The 17800-nt window shown below is 46.9% G+C and overlaps 1 protein-coding gene across 1 annotated transcript in view; it reads left to right on the top strand.

Moving 5' to 3' along the window:
- Nucleotides 1-308: 308 nt before the first annotated feature.
- Nucleotides 309-17800, top strand: part of LOC144695654 (complement factor B-like) — a 58744-nt gene continuing 41252 nt past the window's right edge. The window contains exons 1-7 of the mRNA XM_078566578.1: nt 309-450; nt 3654-3866; nt 4469-4651; nt 5641-5814; nt 8871-8972; nt 15474-15607; nt 16219-16366. Of these exons, the coding sequence (XP_078422704.1) occupies nt 339-450; nt 3654-3866; nt 4469-4651; nt 5641-5814; nt 8871-8972; nt 15474-15607; nt 16219-16366 (1066 nt within the window). The 5' untranslated portion in view covers nt 309-338. The remainder of the gene's footprint in view (nt 451-3653; nt 3867-4468; nt 4652-5640; nt 5815-8870; nt 8973-15473; nt 15608-16218; nt 16367-17800) is intronic.

Below are 17800 nucleotides of genomic sequence, written 5' to 3'. Positions count from 1 at the left end.
GGAAATGATGCACTTTCCGGTAACTCCTGTTATTTTTGCCTTGTGTACATAGGGTAAATCGGGGCAAAGCAATGATCCACGCACTGGGGGACATTTTCCTCATGACTTGATGGATGTAGAATAGTGAATGTTCTCAAACTCTGATAATGGGAAATCTGCAGAGAAACCCTCTGCAGGAGGAGGTATAATGTGGAAGGATAATGCATGAACTCTAGCTCTGAAACACATCCTCAACAAAGGGCACAACATCTCCAGGTTTGTTTCTGATTCCTTATTTACCCTGCAGTTAATGAACAGCCTAAAAGTTCAATAGCCCCAGCCCTCGCGGTCTGGATTCAATGTCAGGTGCACTGATGGAAGCTGGTTGGCATTTTTCTTCTCTCTGCAATTCGGGAATGAAGCCGTTCAGTTTCCTCGTCCTCTGCCTTGCTTTCCTGGCAGGTGCTAAAGGTAAGTGAGGCTTTAGCGCGAAGTCTGGTTGCAATTGGCAACTTAAGGTTTTCCTGATTCTACAATGCATGAAGCAGAGGGTGACCATTTACCTTTGGAATTAATTGTTTGAGGCCTTATTCAATCTTAAACTATCGCTGTCCGTTAATAAAGAGATTTTTGCAATTACCCAGTGCCTTTTGTGACCTTAGGCGGATCTTCACAACCACTTTGGAAGTGTTCTCACTGTTGTAAGGTAGTCAATATGTGCACAGCAAGCGCCCATAAACCGAAATGAAGTAAATGACCAAGTCATCTGTTGACAAATAAGTGTTGGTCAGGAGACTGGGGGAGAACTCCCCTGCTGTTCTTTGAAATAGTGCCATGGGATATTTTATGTGTACCTGACAGGATTGATGGGGCCGCGGTTTAATACCCTTGCTGAATGACAGCACCCCCAACAGTGCAGCACTCCCTCGGTACTGCAGTAGGAGTGTCAGTCCAGATTATGGGCTCAAGTCTCTGGTAGGGGGATTTGAACTCGCAACCTTTTGATTTTGAGGTGTTAGTGCTGCACATTGAACTAAGGGGACACTATATTAGGTGAGCTGAGAAAAATCTTTTGATAAAACTGTCAAGACATTCTTTTGCCCAGTTTCTGGGCTATTTCGAAGAACTAGTTAACACCTACGTTGATCTCAGAAAAAGAGATGCCATTTGAACATGTGTTCTTTTCCCCTCCCCGCTAACCCTTCTATCCTCTTTTGCCTTCCCTCTATACTCCCTTGCTCTCTCTCCCCCTGTCCCCTCCACCTTCTCCCACTCTGTCTTCCTGTCTACTACTCCCTCTCTCACCATCCCTCCTGTTCCCAACCCTCTCTCCGTCTCATTTCTTCCTCCCTACCTCTCCCATTCCCTCTCTCCTCTCTCTTGCCACCCCTCGCTCTCTTCTCCCTCCCTCTCTCCCCCGCTTTTCTCCCTCTCTTGTCCCTCTTTATCCTCTCGCTCTCCTCTACTCTGTCCTACTCCTTCCGTCTCTTCCCTCCATCTCCCTCTCCCTGATGCCCTTGGTCAATATTTATCCCTCGGTCAACAAATAATCTAGTCATCATCACATAGCTGTCAATGGGAGCTTGCTGTGTACAAATCAGCTGCTTTACAGCACTTTAACAATATTTTATTGGCTACAAAGCACCTTGGGACATAAGGTTGTCGTTCTATATAAAGGAAAACTCTTGTCTTCCTTAACATTCCAACCTCAACGAACACCATCGTAACATCTGTTTGTGGGCGTCTTATAACTCTCTTTTACAGCAAAATCAGTAAATGGGGGAAAAACTATTCAGAGAGCAATCGTTTTAATAGTCAAGTTCTTGTATAGGCAAAAGTAATGACTTTTTAAAAATGGTTTGACTCAATATTGTTTGTGGATCTTTGCTGTTTGTCACGTACAGTGATGTACTTTAAAGTTCATTGTAACTCCTGCCGCCAAGTGCTCCTGCAAAATAAACTTTGTTGCAGAGACTGGATAATATTAAACCGCAGGACAATTATATCGGATAACAAAGTGAATGGCCAAATTTCAGCTTTACCTAAGGAAGGCAGAGAGATGAAAAGTAAGCGACAATTTGAATCAAATTGATCTGCCTTCCCTGGGAAAAGCACGTTTGCAGAATTTGCACAAATTATAAAAGGGCACATTCAGTTTCTTTTCCTTTAGAAAACCAGCTGGTTGCACGTTTTGTGGAGGGAGTTCCTTCACAGTCTTCTCAGTTAGTTGTTAATGGGGCCCATGGTCTTGAGTCCCACATTGGGTGATGGTAAATCACTTATTTTTATTCAAAACTCACATTGTCTAAAAATCTAAAATTTCAAGGTGAAGCAAAGTTGAAACAAACCATTTAAAAAAAAAGTCATTTTTGCCATTACAAGAACTTGACTATTAAAATGATTGGCTCTCTGAGCAGTTGCAATTTTTCCCCCATTAAATGATTTTGTTGTAAAGGAGACAGTTATAAGACACCAGCTTGCAACAAAAAATGCATACGCAGTTCAGCTATGCAGAGCTGCACCCCTCACTTTAAACAGCCACAAGCACTTGACACCGCATCTGCGCATGTGGAGGAAGCGCTTCCCCCTAGTGGTACGGCACAAATAAATGCAACTTTTAATGTTACATGCTGTATGCAGTGTGTTTTGGGAGCTACCCAAGGTGCTAGTGGTTCAGTATAACTGTTGACACAGCAGCGTTAATTTAAACGGAGAGCTAGCACAAGGAAGATAAATATTTAAGGGCTCATTGGAGGCTCCATTAGACTAGATGGCTTGTGGATTTGATGGGCTGAATGGCCTGTATCTTGACGACTATATTATCATCCTATAATGGAGAGGTAGGGAGGGAGGGGGTGGGGAGGGATATTTCTCTCATCATTAAGGACCAATCAGATAATTTTATTTATATATTGTGATGTTTTCATTGGATGGTATGAATTTACATATTCAATTCAGGTAGTTATGATAACCCCCGTATAAAACACTGGTTCGGTCTCAACTAGAGTATTGTGCCCAGTGCACTACACTTTAGGAAGGATCTGAAAGCTTACGCGGGGGGCGGGCGGGGGGGGGGGGGTGCAGAAAAGATTCACAAAAATGGTTCCAGGGATGAGGAACTTCAGTTATGTGGATAGATTGGAGAAGCTGGGGCTGTACTCCTTGGAGAAGAGAAGTTCAAGAAGACATAGAGGTGGTCAAAAATTATGATGGGTCTGGGCAAAATAGACAGGGAGGAACTATTCCCATTGGTGGAAGGACCAAGAACCAGAGGGGACATGAGGGTAAACCTTTTTAACGCAGTGAGTAGTTCGGATCCAGTGTGCACTGCCGGAGAGTGTACAAAGAAGCAGGGTCAATTGAGCCTTTGACAAAGGAATTAGATAGGAACCTGAGGGGAAAATATTTGCAGGGCTCTGAGATAAAGGCAGGGGAGTGGGTCTCAGTGAGTTGCTCTTACAGAGAGCCAGCATGGACACAAGGGGAAAATGGTCTTCTTTGCTGTAACCATTTCATGAAGTGACATGAACCAATCAGCCAATGAAGTTACTTCTGCGGAGTGATTTTGAGGTCAAGGTGCTGTAGGGCTGTAAGATAGAACCTCTTTCACCCCATTTCCCACCTTCCTAACCCCTCACCCCTTTGTGGAGTTACATTCATAAATCTCATTGCAGGAAATGACGAACAGGGAGACCATATAACCTGTGACCCCAACGTCCGCATTATTGGTGGCACGTTGAAGAAATCGAATGGTAACGCTGTGGACAGTGTTTTGAGGTTTGAGTGTCCTGATTCATATTACCCGTTCCCAGTGTCCAGTGGAAGGTGCTGGAAAAGTGGACATTGGTTCAGGTCTGTATACAGACGTGTCACTCCCATTTGCAAAGGTGAGGCACCGTTAATTCCTTTCCTTCGCACTCTCTCTGTCTCCTTCCTCTGCCATTTGTTCCACCCACCCCTCTCACCCCTCAATTGCCCTTGAGGTGGTGGCACCCCACCTGGAACCACAGCTGCCATCACAGATCCTATTATTGGGTACAAGTGAGTGATCTGCTAGGCAATCTAGCACGGGCTCGATGGGCTGAATGACTTCCTCTGTGCGCTGCTCTCTAACCATTCCCTGATCCCATGATCTCAGAGGGCAGCTAGGAGTCAACCACATTGCTGTGGGCCTGGAGTCACATGTAGGCCAGACCGGGTGAGGATGGCAGATTTCCTCCCCTGAAGGACATTGGTGAACCAGATCGGTTTTTGTGGATTCACGGTCACCGAGATTTTCCGATTCCAGATTTATTTAATTAACTGAATTTAAATCCCTCCAGTTGCCGTGGTGGGATTTGAACCCAGTGCTGTAACCATATGTGATTCTATGATCTCCTTGGCTCAGGGTCACGCTAGCTTGTACCTGAAGTTTGCACCCCTATCTCCTTCAAACCCTGAAGCCAATTCCAGGCCACTCAGCCCTTCTAAGCTGTTCCTATCTCACTAGTGTTTCGATGCCCACCTCCTGTACTGGAAGATGGGATGTTCAGTCCGCTGAACATTTCCTACAGCATTGGGGAAACTGTCACGTTCGAGTGCTACGATGGATATGAGCTCCAGGGCTCGGTTAGCAGGACCTGTATGAAGAATGGCCGATGGAATGGGACAACAACCACCTGCGACTCCGGGTGTAAGTATTCCTTGGGGTATCCCTGGATGTGTTTGTTGTTTGCGGAAGGAAGTTCCAAACTTCTACCACTCTTTGTGTGTGGAAATGTTTCCTGAAAGGTTTAGCTCTAATTTTTAGACTCCACCTCCTCATAGTTTGTCTCCATTTGTCCTATGCTCCACTCCCCATGACTTCTCCCATTCCTTATTCCTCCTCCTCAAACTCCACACCCCCTCCATCCTCATATCCCCCTCACTCCCCCTTTCCCCTCACTCCCCCTCCCCCACCCTCACTCCCCCTCCCCCACCCTCACTTCTCCCATTCTCACTCTCCCCACTGTCACTTCCCCCACCGCCACTCTCTCCAGCCCTCACTTCCCCCCACCACCACTCTCTCCAGCCCTCGCTTCCCCCACCGCCACTTTCTCCAGCCCTCACTCTGCCCACCCTCTCCCCCCCCCAGCCTTAGTACTGTGAAACCTTTGACTAAATCACTCCTTGACCTTTTAAATTTCAGGGAACACAGCTCTAGTTTTTGTAATCAGCTCATGATTTAACCCTTAGAGTCCAGGTGTCATCCGAGTAAAATCTACATGTAATCCCTCCAAGGCCAACATATCTTTCCTCATGTATGGTGCCCAGAACGGCTCACCATATTCCAGAAACAAGCTCGAGGGCCTCACCCTGCTCCTGTGTTTCTGAACAATTTATGGTTTCAATTCAATTCTTAAAGGGATTAGGGGTTTAGATTAAAAGAGGGTCAACAAAAAGCCCTTAGGAGGGCCAGGATTGGGATAGAAATTCCAGTGCCACTTCCCTCAGTGTGAACTGGGAGTTATCCTATCAGGAATTCTGCCATTTTGAATTCACCAAATGGAAATCATGAGGCCCTATGTGGGGAGGGAAGTTTCTCTTATGTGTTTCTCTTGCATGTTTGCTGCTATGGCTTTGAAATTGCTGATAGCTGCGGGGTTGCCTTTCGCTCATCAATAAGTTCTCCATCTCTTTAAGCACAATATTGCCCTCATCCCGGGATCCCGGCTGGAGGCAGGAAATCCGGATTGAGTTACTTCATTGGTGACAAGGTGGATTACGCCTGCAATGGTGGCCTGGTGCTGGTGGGATCGTCCAGGAGGGAGTGCCTGGAGTCGAAAGAGTGGACAGGGAGTGAGACCAGCTGCCAGCGTAAGTCTTGACCATTCATACAATCTTTGTAGTGTTCCAAGGGGATCTTTAACATCTGTCTCCACTGGCGCAGGTAGACAAGTGCCTTGGCTCACTACCTCTTCCCAATCCCATTAATGCAGCTGGAATGATGCATCACATGGGAATCTCATGGCATTTACAGCACAGAAACAGGCCATTCTACCCAAGTGTTTTGTGCCGGTGTTTATGCTCCACTCAAGATTTTTCCCACCCTACAAGTAGCAAATCTTAGGCAAATAAAAGGAAGCAAATGACAAGAAGGAGAGGTCCTGAGGCACAACGGTTAGCACCCTGCCTCTGAGCCAGAAGCTCTGGGTTCAAGTCTCGCTCCAGGCCACTTGATGGCCATGGAAGGTACATTCATGTTGTGGCCAATCAGGTTGAGTATCAATTTGCAAATCCTTCCAACACACGCCAGTGGTAAGTGGTAAGAGTGGGAGAGATTCCTGGTCAGCCACATGACAGAAGGAAAGTTGGAGCCTTGATCGTCACTATCCATGGCTCCAGCCTACAACGTGCACGCAAAAAGTGCATGTTGGCACAGCAACTTGGGCTCCCTGAGTGAAGTGTAACAAGCCACTACCATTGACTTGAGCCAGAATACAGCATCATAAAATCATATGCAGCTTGAGATAAGAAATGAGAGGCTGAGTGAAGCAACAGAATCCAACAGCGGGTAGCTTGCACATCATTTTCACAAGGTCTTATCTCAGGGTTTTATATAAACAGAAACCCTTCATTTTTTTTAAGTGCATTTCCCTCAAAGTAGGCCAAACCAATGGGTGGCAGAACTTCAAGTGGTAATTATCTCCAGCACAAAATGAGTTCCCGTGATCTCTTACTTTGATTAAAAATCCTTACTTGTACCGCTAAAAAGGCCCCAGGTTACCACACTTAAACATATCAGGGAAAATACTTTTTAATGTAACCTTTTTGAATAAAACAATGCAAGGAATTCAGGCATGATAAGTAAGTTGACAGAATGACCATCAAATTGTGCAAAGATTTATTAAGCATAAAATATGGCTCAGTAAACTAGGTAGCCATTAACGCAGCTTAACAAGTTATACCTCCTGGTTCCGGCTATGGACAGCAGAGTGCGCAAAACACATGTTCCTTGGCCAGCAAGTGCTGGAGTGGGACTCGAACCTGGAGCTTCTGGCACAGAGGCAGGGACACTACCCACTGCATCGCAGGACCTCCTCCAAGTCGCCTGTTCCCTTTTATTGGCCGAGGATTTGCTACTTGTAAGGCTGGGAGAAGTCTTGTATGGAGCATGAATACTAGCACAGAGCAGTTGGGCCAAATGGCCTGTTTCTGTGCTGTAAGTGGATTTGCCCTGACTTCTGAAAGTCTTGCAGTCTCTTGGGACTTCTGTACTTTATTGGGGCTTCATGTATTTCTCGGATCCCGGGGAAGGTGGGGAGATGTAGTCCCTCCCTTTTGGATCATGGTTTCGAACTTCTGCCTAAACACTTAACTGCTCCCTTCCTTTACAAACCATTTCAGCCAGTTAACCAGTTACCAGGGCATGTAATTGATTACTAATCGGCCCTGATGTTGGAGCCTATTTTGTTACATTCCTAAGTAAGAAGATTCTCATGCGTCCAGGCTCCTCATCAATTTGTGCTGGTTCTAACCAGACTGGTACGGTTTCAGGCGGTTACAAACAAGCGTGTGAGCTAAGGTTACAAAGGTTAATTCAGAGTCTAAATGATGGTACTTGAAGCTATTGAATTTGAATCTATGGTTTGATTTCTCTACAAAGCGAATGCATAGTTTGATTCTGAAATATGATTTTCTCCCAATGGGATCAGTAGGTGTGAGGGTTACTCACTGAAAACCTCCCTCAGAAAGTTAGCCTGGGGCAACCTGGCTCCATTTCTGGCCTTGGGGTTGGTCAGAGTTTGGGGATGGCTCACAGAGAGAACACCAAGGTGTGGCCGATCCCTCCTCATGACCTGCACTCACATAAAACGAACAAAACCTTCCATTTCTACAGTGTCTTTCACGACCCCAAGTCATCCCAAAGTGCTTAATGAAGGGCTTTCTGAAGTGTAGTCACTGTTGAAGCGTAGAAAACGTGGCAGACAATTTGTGCACAGCAAGATCCCACAAGGAGTTGTGTGGCAGCGACCAGATCACCGAGGGCCGTGGCACAACGTAGGGGTCATGTTACTGGCCTCGTAACCTAGAGAACCAGAGTAATGAATTGGAGATTTAGCCACAGGTTAAATTCAGTTAACTAATAAACCTGGAACAAAAAGCTACTCCCGGTAATGATGACCGTGAAATCAATGGATTGTTGTAAAAACCCATCCGGCTCACTAATCTCCTTCAGGGGAGGAAATCTGGCCTACATGTCACTCCAGACCCACAGCAATTTGGTTGGATTTTAACTGCTCCCTGAAATGGCGGAGCAAGCCAGTTGTATTCAAGAAGGCAACTGGCCACCACCTTCTCATTGGGCAATTTGGGGCACATCGTAATTTCCGGGCTTGCCAGAGATGCTCTAGTCCTGTGAATGAATAACCAAAAAAAACGCCCGCTTTAAGGGATTAATATTGACCCAGGGACTCTGAGGAGAACCCTTTTGCTCTTCTTCAAAATAGTGCAATGGAATATTTTACACTCCCCTGAACGAGTGGACAAAGCCTCACTCTATGCCTCCTCCAAAAGACAGCACCACTGACAGTGCAGCACTCCCTCGGCACTGGCAACACCGCTTCATCGAGGTTTTAAATTGTTCTACATCCTTGTGAACTCGAGTGATAAGAAAACACACGATGCCAGGAATGGACTGAGGACTCGCTCTTTGCTCTCCCGTTACCCACACCCATCATTGAAACCTGATTTGGAGGAATGCATTCAGATTTGAAGGGTGGGGAGGTGGGGGTTAATGGGGGTAACAAGGCTCCAATCAGAAAGATCGAGCAGCAAAATTGGCGCAGTCCTGCATGGTCCCAATTTGGATGCGCTCGAAGCAAATTGAGGAAGTGGCTCCTACTAAATCAGCATTTTTCTTTCCTCCATAGATAGAAGTTCCTTTGACAGCCCAGAAGATGTGGCAGCATCTTTCACAGCCTCCTTCACCAATATGCTGGGTATGACTCACACTGGAGATGGAAAAGCGCCAGGTACATCATCGACCATCCTTCCCTGTTGTGATAACCAATCCCCCGTGTAATACCCCCCCTTTGCCCCATCATATTATCAGCCGGAATTTTTATTTTAAGGGGCAAGATAGGACCAAAGGACACGTCGCCCCACCAATTGGAGAATGAATGAAGATGAGAAATAGGAACAGTCGTCGGCCATTCGGCCCCTTGAGCCTGCTCCACCATTCGATAAGATTATGACTGACCTGATTGTGTTTTAACTCCCCTTTCCTGCCCACCCCCACCCCTGACATAACCCTTGACTCCCTTGTCAATGAAAAGTCTGTCTAACTGAACCTTGAATATATTCAATGACCCAGCCTCTGCTGTGGAAGAGAATTCCAAACACCAACCCTCTGAGAGCAGAGATTCCCCCCCATCTCCGCCTTAAATGGGAGACCCCTTATTTTTAAGCTAATTCTTGAATCCGCCTTGATGGGGAAAGATCCTCTCAGCCTCAACCCTGTCAAGCCTCATCTTTTATGCCTCAATAAGATCACCCCTCACTCTTCTAACTCCAATGAATAGACCCCTAACCTGCTCAACATTTCCTCATAAGACAAACCCTTCATCCTAGAATCAGCCAAGGGAGCCTTCTCTGAACTGCTTCCAATGCAAGTATATCCCCCCTTGAGTAAGGAGACCAAACCGTACACAATACTCTGGGTACTTACTGAGCAACAACCTGATCGCTGATATTCATTTTGGATCTGCTAGAGCCACTTGGCTCCAGACCTCATTACAGCCTTGTTTAAGGCTGCACCCCCTCCCTAACAAACTTTGGATGTACATAGACCGCATGGACTACAGCGGTTCACAAAGTGGGATGACAATTCTCCAGGTCCTGATGGACTTAATCCTAGGGTCTTAAAAGAGTGACTAATGAGGTAGTAGGTGCGTTAATGTTAATTTTCCAAAATTGCCTATATTCTGGAATGGTCCCATCAGACTGGAAAGTAGCAAGTGTAATCCCTCTATTCAAGAAGGGAAGGAGGCAGAAAACAGGAAACTGTAAGCCAGTTAGCCTGACGTCTATGATGGGGAAGGTGCTAGAATCGATCATTAAGGAGGTTATAGCTGGGCATTTAGAAAAACTCAAGGTAAACGGGAAGAGTCAACATGGTTTTGTGAAAGGGAAATTATGTTTAACCAATTTAGTGAGCTCTTTTGCGCCGTGGATAAAGGGGAGGCTATAGATGTGCTGTACTTGGCTTTCCAGAAGGCATTCGATAAAGTGCCATATCAAAAGCCATTGTGAAAAATAAAAGCTCATGGTACAGGGGGTAACATATCAGCATTGATAGAAGATTGGCTGGCTGGCAGAAAACAAGAGAGTGTGTATAAATGGGTTTTATTCTGATTGGCAGGATGTAACAAATGGAGTCCTGCAGGGGTCTGTGTTGAGGCTTCAACTTTGTACAATTTATATCAATGACTTAGATGAGGAGAGTGAAGGCATGGTAGCTAAATTTGCAGATGACACAAAGATAAGTAGGAAAGTATGTTGTGAAGAGGACATGAGGAGGTTGCAGACAGATATAGATAGGTTAAGTGAGTGAGCAAAAATATGGCAGATGGAGTACAATGTGGGAAAATGTGAAGTTGTTCACTTTGGCAGGAAGAATTAAAAAAAAAAAGCAGAGTATCACTTAAATGGAGAATGACTGCAGAATTCTGAGGTGTAGAGGGATCCAGGTGTTCTCGTGAATGAGTCACAAAAAGATAGTATACAAGTACAACAAGTAATTAAGAGGCTAATGGAATGCTATCCTTCATTACAAGAGGAATTGAACATAAAAGTAAGGATGTTATGCTTCAGTTATACAGGGCATTGGTGAGACTACATCTCGAATTCTGTGTGCAGTTTTGGTCTCCTTATTTAAGGAAGGATGTTAATGCATTAGAGGGGGTTCAGAAGAGGTTTACTAGATTGATACCTGGAATGAGCAGGTTGTCTTATTGAGGAAAGTTTGGACAGGCTGGGCTTGTTTCCACTGGAGTTAGAAGAGTGAGTGGTGACCTGATTGAAGTATATAAGATCCTGAACGGTCTTGTCAAGGTGGAAGCGGAAATGATGTTTCCTCTTGTGGGTGTGTCCAGAAGTCGGGGGGCACTGTTTTAAAATTAGGGGTCGCCCTTTTAGGACAGCGATGAGGAGAACTTTTTTTCTCAGAAGGTTGTGCGACTTTGGAACTCTGTTCCTTAGAAGGCGATGGAGGCGGGGTCATTGAATATTTTTAAGGTGGAGGTAGATAGATTCTTGTTAGGGAAGGGGTTCAAAGTTTATCAGGGGGTAGGTGGGAATGTGGAATTAGTGATGCAAAAAGATCATTATTGAACGGCGGAGCAGGCTTGAGGGGCTGAATGGCCTACTGTTCCTATTTCTTATGTTTGTATAAGAAGGCAGCTCACCACCACCTTTTCAAGGTTAGTTAGGAATAGGCAATAAGTACTGGCCCAGCCACCAATGCCATGACTGAATAACAAAAATAAAACAAAACTGTTTAAGGAAATGAAGCAAAACACAACAGATTTAAATTTCCTGCTATAATTTTTTTCTCCTGGGTTGCTCTCTAGTTGTTGGAGTGTTGGCAACTCCCATGAAGAGACACAGGCATGATGGTTGTTAGCCCCAATTCTGTCTACTCTAATGATTAAACTCTGCTGTTCCTTGCTAATATTAAATTTCTTTCCAACTGAACCACAATCTACCAAAGGAACAGTGAACATCAAGCTCACTGGGAGATTAGGAGGAGGCCATTCGACCTCTTGAGCCTGTTCCGCCCATTCAATTGGATCATGGCTGATATGCATCTTAAGTCCATGCACGCCTTGGTTCTGTAACCCTGAACACCCTCGCCCAATAAAAATCTATCCATCTTGGTTTTGAAATTTTCATTGAGTCCCTCAGCCTGAGTGGCACTTTGAAGGAGAAAGTTCCAGATTCCCCACCCCCTCTTTGTGTGATAAACATTACCCCCGAATGACCCGGCTCTAATTTTAAGGTGATGCCCCTGCTTGTTCTGGACTCTCGCCACCAGAGAAAAAAAGTTTCCCTCTATCCTGTCAAATCCTCTAATCGCCTGAAACGCCATAATTAGATCGCCCATTAATTTTCTGCGGTCAAGGAATACAAGCTGTGCCTGGGCAAGCTGGCCTCGTAATTTAACCCATTTAGCTCTGCCATCATTGTGGTGAGCCTGCACTGCAGCCAGAACTGAACGCAGCCACTCCAGATGGGGTCTCACCAGAGTTTTATACAACTGTAACATGGGCCTGAATTTCGCGCTCTCCCGCCCGCAGGTTTTTAGGTGGTGGCGGTGGTGGTGGTGGGGGGAGGGTTTGCGGGTTGCGGGAAGGAAGAGCAAAATAGAAGGGTTTGGGCTTCCCCCGGGTTCCCGCCCGCCCCGACTTCACAGCGATTTTACGCTGGGGTGGGCAAGGCCTGCCCTTGCCCCTGTTGCCCGCTCCTGCACAGCCACAATTTTTAGGCTGGTGTGCGGGAGGATTTTGCAGGCATGAGGAAAGCCTGAAAATGATGGGACTTAGGCCTCAAGCAGTTGGGGGGGGTGGAGGGTCGGGGGGGTGGGGAGCGCCTCCATCAGAAGCCCCCTTCTAACTTCGGGTACCCAACCGGCACCCCCCCCCCCCACCCCCCCCCCCCACCCCCTCCCCCCAACCACCTTTAGGTCTGGTGGCCACTGGACCTCCTCCCCGCCCCCACCCCAGTCCCCATTCCTAGCTTCTTCCCCAATACCCCAATCACCCACTTTCCACCGTCTTAGGCTTTCTCTACCCTCCCCCAGCCATGGGACCCCGAAAGCTTACCTTGCCGCCCGGTCCGAGGACTTAGGCCCGGACGTGTTGAAGCACTTCCCCTCTATCCACTGCAGTTCCTATATATATATATATATATTATATACACCGTTCTCTTGAGACAAAAACCAACATTCCAATAACCTTCTTGATTATTTTTGTACCTCTTCACTAGGTTTTAGTGATTCCTGTATTTAGATCTCGAAACCTCTCGTCCACAGCTCCTAGCTTCTTGCTGTTTTGAAAATATGATCCATCTTTCTTAGATCCAGAGCGGGTGACCTCACGCCTCCCTACATTAGACTGTAGCTGCCAAGAATTGCCCACCCACCCATCAATGTCCCATTGCAACGTCCTGCTGCTGTGCGCACCATTAACTGGGCCCCCATTTTGTGTAAGCTCCTTTCATTTTCGTTTTTATTTCTGTCACGGCCCTCTTTTCTGGGTGCCCAGGTGTGCTGATTGTGTTCCAGCAAAGCTGGTACGTGGCCACCCCCCCACTCCGAGCAGAGACCACCCCCCCCCCCGCCTCCGAGCAGAGACGTTACGCTGAAAGCTCCGATAAGGCTGCAACCGGAGCGTTGCACCCAGTCCTGGTCGCAACACCTCCGCAAGGATGTGAGGGCCCTTGAGTGGGCGCAGAGCAGATTTACGAGAGTGGTTCCAGGAATGGGGGATTTTTTTATTTAACTACAAGGTTAGGTTGAAGGAGCTGGGGTCGTTCTCCTTGGAACAAAGGAGATTGAGGGGACATTTGACAGAGTTGTACAAAATTATGATCGATTTAGATAAGGTAGACAAGAAAGAGTTGTTCCCACTAGCTGGTGGTACAAGGACGAGAGGGACACAGATTTAAGATTTAAAGCGAGAAATACAGTGGGGGGTGGGGGGCGGGGTGGGTGGGGGGTGGCGGCGGTGAGGATGAACTATTTTACGCACGAAGGGGTCATGACCTGGAGCTCGCTACCGATAAGGGTGGTAGAAAAGGAGATGGGATAGAACAGGGGAATAGGACCGACTGAATTGGTCTACATAGAGCCAGCATGGACTCGATAGGCCGAAAGGCCTCCTTCTGTGCGTATGACGAGCTAAGCATGTGACCAGCAGGGGTGGGCGTTTGGGGGCTGGGGTGAGGATGGGTGGTGGTTATTCACTGGGTCAGGCTGGCATGAGGCAAATCTTAGGTTTAACTTCCAAAAGTTCAGCGACACTGGGAGCAGGATTTTGCCCTTGTCCGGCGGGCTCAACGGGGGGCGGTCGGGAAGCCGACTGCCACCCGCGATCAGGACCGGACCGCAATTTCACGCTGGCCGGCCAATGAAACCTCGTCCAGCGTGAAACACGAGCAGCAGCCTGTGCGGGCAAGGGGGAGGAGGGCGAATGTGAACTTCACGCATCCTTGAAAATCTCCCTGAGGCACAGAGCCGCCCATCAAGGGAGATGAACGGTTTTCGGAAAAAAAAATAAAATAAAGATTTTAGAAATGTTACAAAACATATCCCCTCATAGTGACTCTGCCACATTGAGCAGGGACATGTTATGAATGAAATGTAAAATGTTTTATTTTATTTTTATTTACTGTTGGAAACCTCATCCTGTCCGTGGATGAGGTTTCCTAAAACATGCAAAGGCTGCTTGGCCTTTTCACCTGCCCGCCAACTGTAAGGTTTAAAAATTTGAGTTATGATGTTTTTAATGGCTTTAATAGGCCTTTTAATTGTCAGCGGGCGCGCGGCCAGTTCCCGTGTGCGCCTGCCGACCGAAATATCGCACGACTGCTCGCCCAATGTCAACACGCTTCAATTTATGCTTGAGCATAAAAATTCTGCCCAAGGAATTGGTAGCCTGGGGTAGGTGGGGCAAAAATAAAGCCATTTAACAAATTATCAGGGATTGCGATTGGCGGGATGTGGCTGGAAGTATAAGGGCGACCTGGTCGGATGAGCCAAGGTGGGCTGGGAATCTTGTGACCTTTCACCCCAGAAAGGCCCCTATTGGTAGGAGAAGAGTCTCCTCCTCCAGCCTGATCAACTTAAACCCAGTGTCTGATTGGGCCTGAAGCTAGGATTGCCAATTCTGACTGGCCGTTTTCCTTGAGATTTCATCACATGGCCTTCCATCTCCAACTGGTCCGACAGTCTTTATTCCCTCTCACCCCCTGCAAAACTCCCCCCATTCTCCAATAACTAAACAACAAGAGTGTTTATAGAAAATGGATAGATTTATAGATAAAATGTCACATTTCTTTTTGTTGCTTCTCAACTTCTCTCCTGGGTTTTGCTTGCAACAGTGTCCAGTGAGATTGACCTTTGAATTGTTGGAGGCTCCATGACAACGCAAAAGGGTTGGCAATACCAGCGGTCTTCAATGCATGAAACATCGTCTAGTCTTGGCGTTCAAGTTGGCCGCCTTCGTCCAAAGGCAGCTGGCAGGCAGACACCATTGGGCGGGGTTGGGGGCGAATCTTTGCCACTGCGTGGAAGGCGAATACCAACGGATATGACATGGGTGGAGTGGGTGTTGCAGGGACACCAGACCAGGTGCAGAGGCACTAGTGCAGGCTGACCCAGGAGTGCTTGCCACCCATTGTTCCACAGGATTCCCCACCACTGAGTGCCAACATAATCCTTAATATCCCAGTTTTAACTGTCTCTTCCTCCACAGCAACTACTGCCCGCAAAATCACCCTCACCAAGGACACACCGCTTCATATATATATCCTTCTAGATGCTTCCGAAAGCTTTGGTGAGGAAAATTTCGAGAAAGCCAAGAATATCACAAAGAACCTCATCGACAAGGTAAAGGATCAATCACCGTTAGCAAGTTTCAAAGTCGCCTAAAGTGAATTTAAGAAAAAAAAGATTATTTCAGGCTTTTTTTCTGCTCGACAATGCATCAGACACAGTTACATCAGGGCAGTGCAACCACCTTGATCGGCACCCCATCCACCGCCTTAAACATTCACTCTCTCCACCACTGACACACAGTGGCAACGGTGTGCACCATTCACAAGATGTGCTGTAGCAACTCGCCAAGGCCCCATCGACAGCACCTTCCAAACCCGCAAACTCTACCACAGAGAAGGACAAGGGCAGCAGATGTGTGGGAACACCACCATCTGTAAGTCCCCCTCCAAACCACACGCCATCCTAACTTGAAACGATTTCACTATCCCTTCGCTGTCACTGGGTCAAATTCCTGGAACTCCCTCCCTAACAGCGCTCTGGGTGTACCTGCACCACATGGACTGCAGCGGTTCAAAAAGGTGACTTACCACCATCTTCTCAAGGGCAATTAGGGATAGGCAACAAGCCTTGCCAGTGACGCTTGCATCTTGTGAACAAATAAAGAAAAAAAGATTGTAATTATTCTCAGACCACTGGACTGAGAGGTTTTTTTTGTCTCCTAGATTGCAAGTTTTGATGTTTGGCCCAAGTTTGCAATTATATCATATGCATCGGAGCCAGTCGTGATAGCTAACCTCAATAATGAAGAAGAATCCAGTGCCGCTGACGCTTTGGACTTGTTGTGTGATTCGGACAATGCAAAATATACAAGTGAGCTGTGTTTTGAAGGGTTTGAGTGTAATTGCCAGTCCATTAATGGCCTAAGAAGAACATAAAAAATAAGAGCAGGAGTGGGCCATTCGGCCCCTTGAGTCTGCTCAGCCATTCTACCTCAACTCCCCTTTCCTGCACTGTTGCTCATGGACCTTGATTCCCTTGGTGCTCCCAAAAAATTCCCAAAAGTCATTCCTCTCTGTGAAGCTGTGGTTGGTTAGTTGAGGGAAATAGGCAAGGCCAATGGTCTCATGTGAAAATAGAAGGGGCAACTTCCATTTCCCCATGAACCCACTTCGCCAGTGTAGGGAAGAGGAAATTCAAGGAACCGTGTCCCATTTTGGGCACTCAGCAGGCACTGGGGAAAAGCTCATTGTCTGCTTTGTGAGATGCTTCTTGACGTCCTCCTGTGGCCTGTGTTCACCAGTGTTACCCTTTTCTCACCCCCTCTGGATCTAACACTCACTCCCATGCCCCATTGCCATCGTGACAGCTGCCGTCCCCATTTGCCAATCTGTTACGCTGTTCGTCTCTGTGGCTACACTCCCGCCAACATCGCCACTGTCAATGGCCAGGCTTTACTGCAGCTGTGTGAAACCCTGTTTGGACCACATCTGGGGTACGGTGTTCAGTTGTGGACATCACACCTACAGGAGGGATGTTCTGAGGAAAGGTCATCGACTTGAAACATTCATGCTTGTTTTTCTCTCTCCACAGATGCTGCCAGACCTGCTGAGCATTTCCAGCATTTTCTGTTTTTAATTAAAGGGCATTTTGGTCTTGGAAGAAGTGCAGTGCAGATTCACCAGAATGATACCCGAGCTCCAGGGGTTAGATTATGAGGAGAGGTTCCATAAACCAAGTTGTATTCCCCAGAAATATTGATTATTCTGGGGTGATTCAATTGAGACCTTCATGGTTCTGAACAGAATTGCTTGAGAATAAACAGAGGGAAACCTTCTCAGCTGGTGGGAAGGACCAGGATCTAACCTCAAAATCAAAGCCGGGCCATCCAGAGGCGAAGTTGGGAAAGACTGAGAATTATAGAATGGTTACAGCACAGAAAGAGGCTGTTCGGCTCACCGTGTCCATGCTGGCTCTCTGCAAGTTCAATTCACCGCGTGTCACTCCCCTGCCTTTTCCCCAATAACCTTGCAAATTCTTCCTCTTCAGATAATGATCAAATTCTCTTTTGAAAACCATAATTGAATCTGCCTCCACCACGCTCTCAGGCAGCGCACTTCAAATCCAAAACACTCGCTGCACAAAAAAGGTTTCCCCTCATGTCGCCATTGCTTCTTTTTCCAATTGCCTTAAATTGGTGCCCTCTGATTCTCGATCCGGCATTGGGGAACAGTTTCTCCCGATCTACTCTGTCCAGACCCCTCAGGAATTTGAATACCCCTCTCAAATCCCGCCTCAGCCTGATGT

This window comes from Cetorhinus maximus, chromosome 21 (genome assembly GCF_964194155.1).
Source record: "Cetorhinus maximus chromosome 21, sCetMax3.hap1.1, whole genome shotgun sequence".
NCBI lineage: Eukaryota > Metazoa > Chordata > Chondrichthyes > Lamniformes > Cetorhinidae > Cetorhinus > Cetorhinus maximus.
The sequence above is the reverse complement of the archived record's forward strand: the minus strand, read 5'-3'. Positions and strand labels throughout refer to the sequence as shown.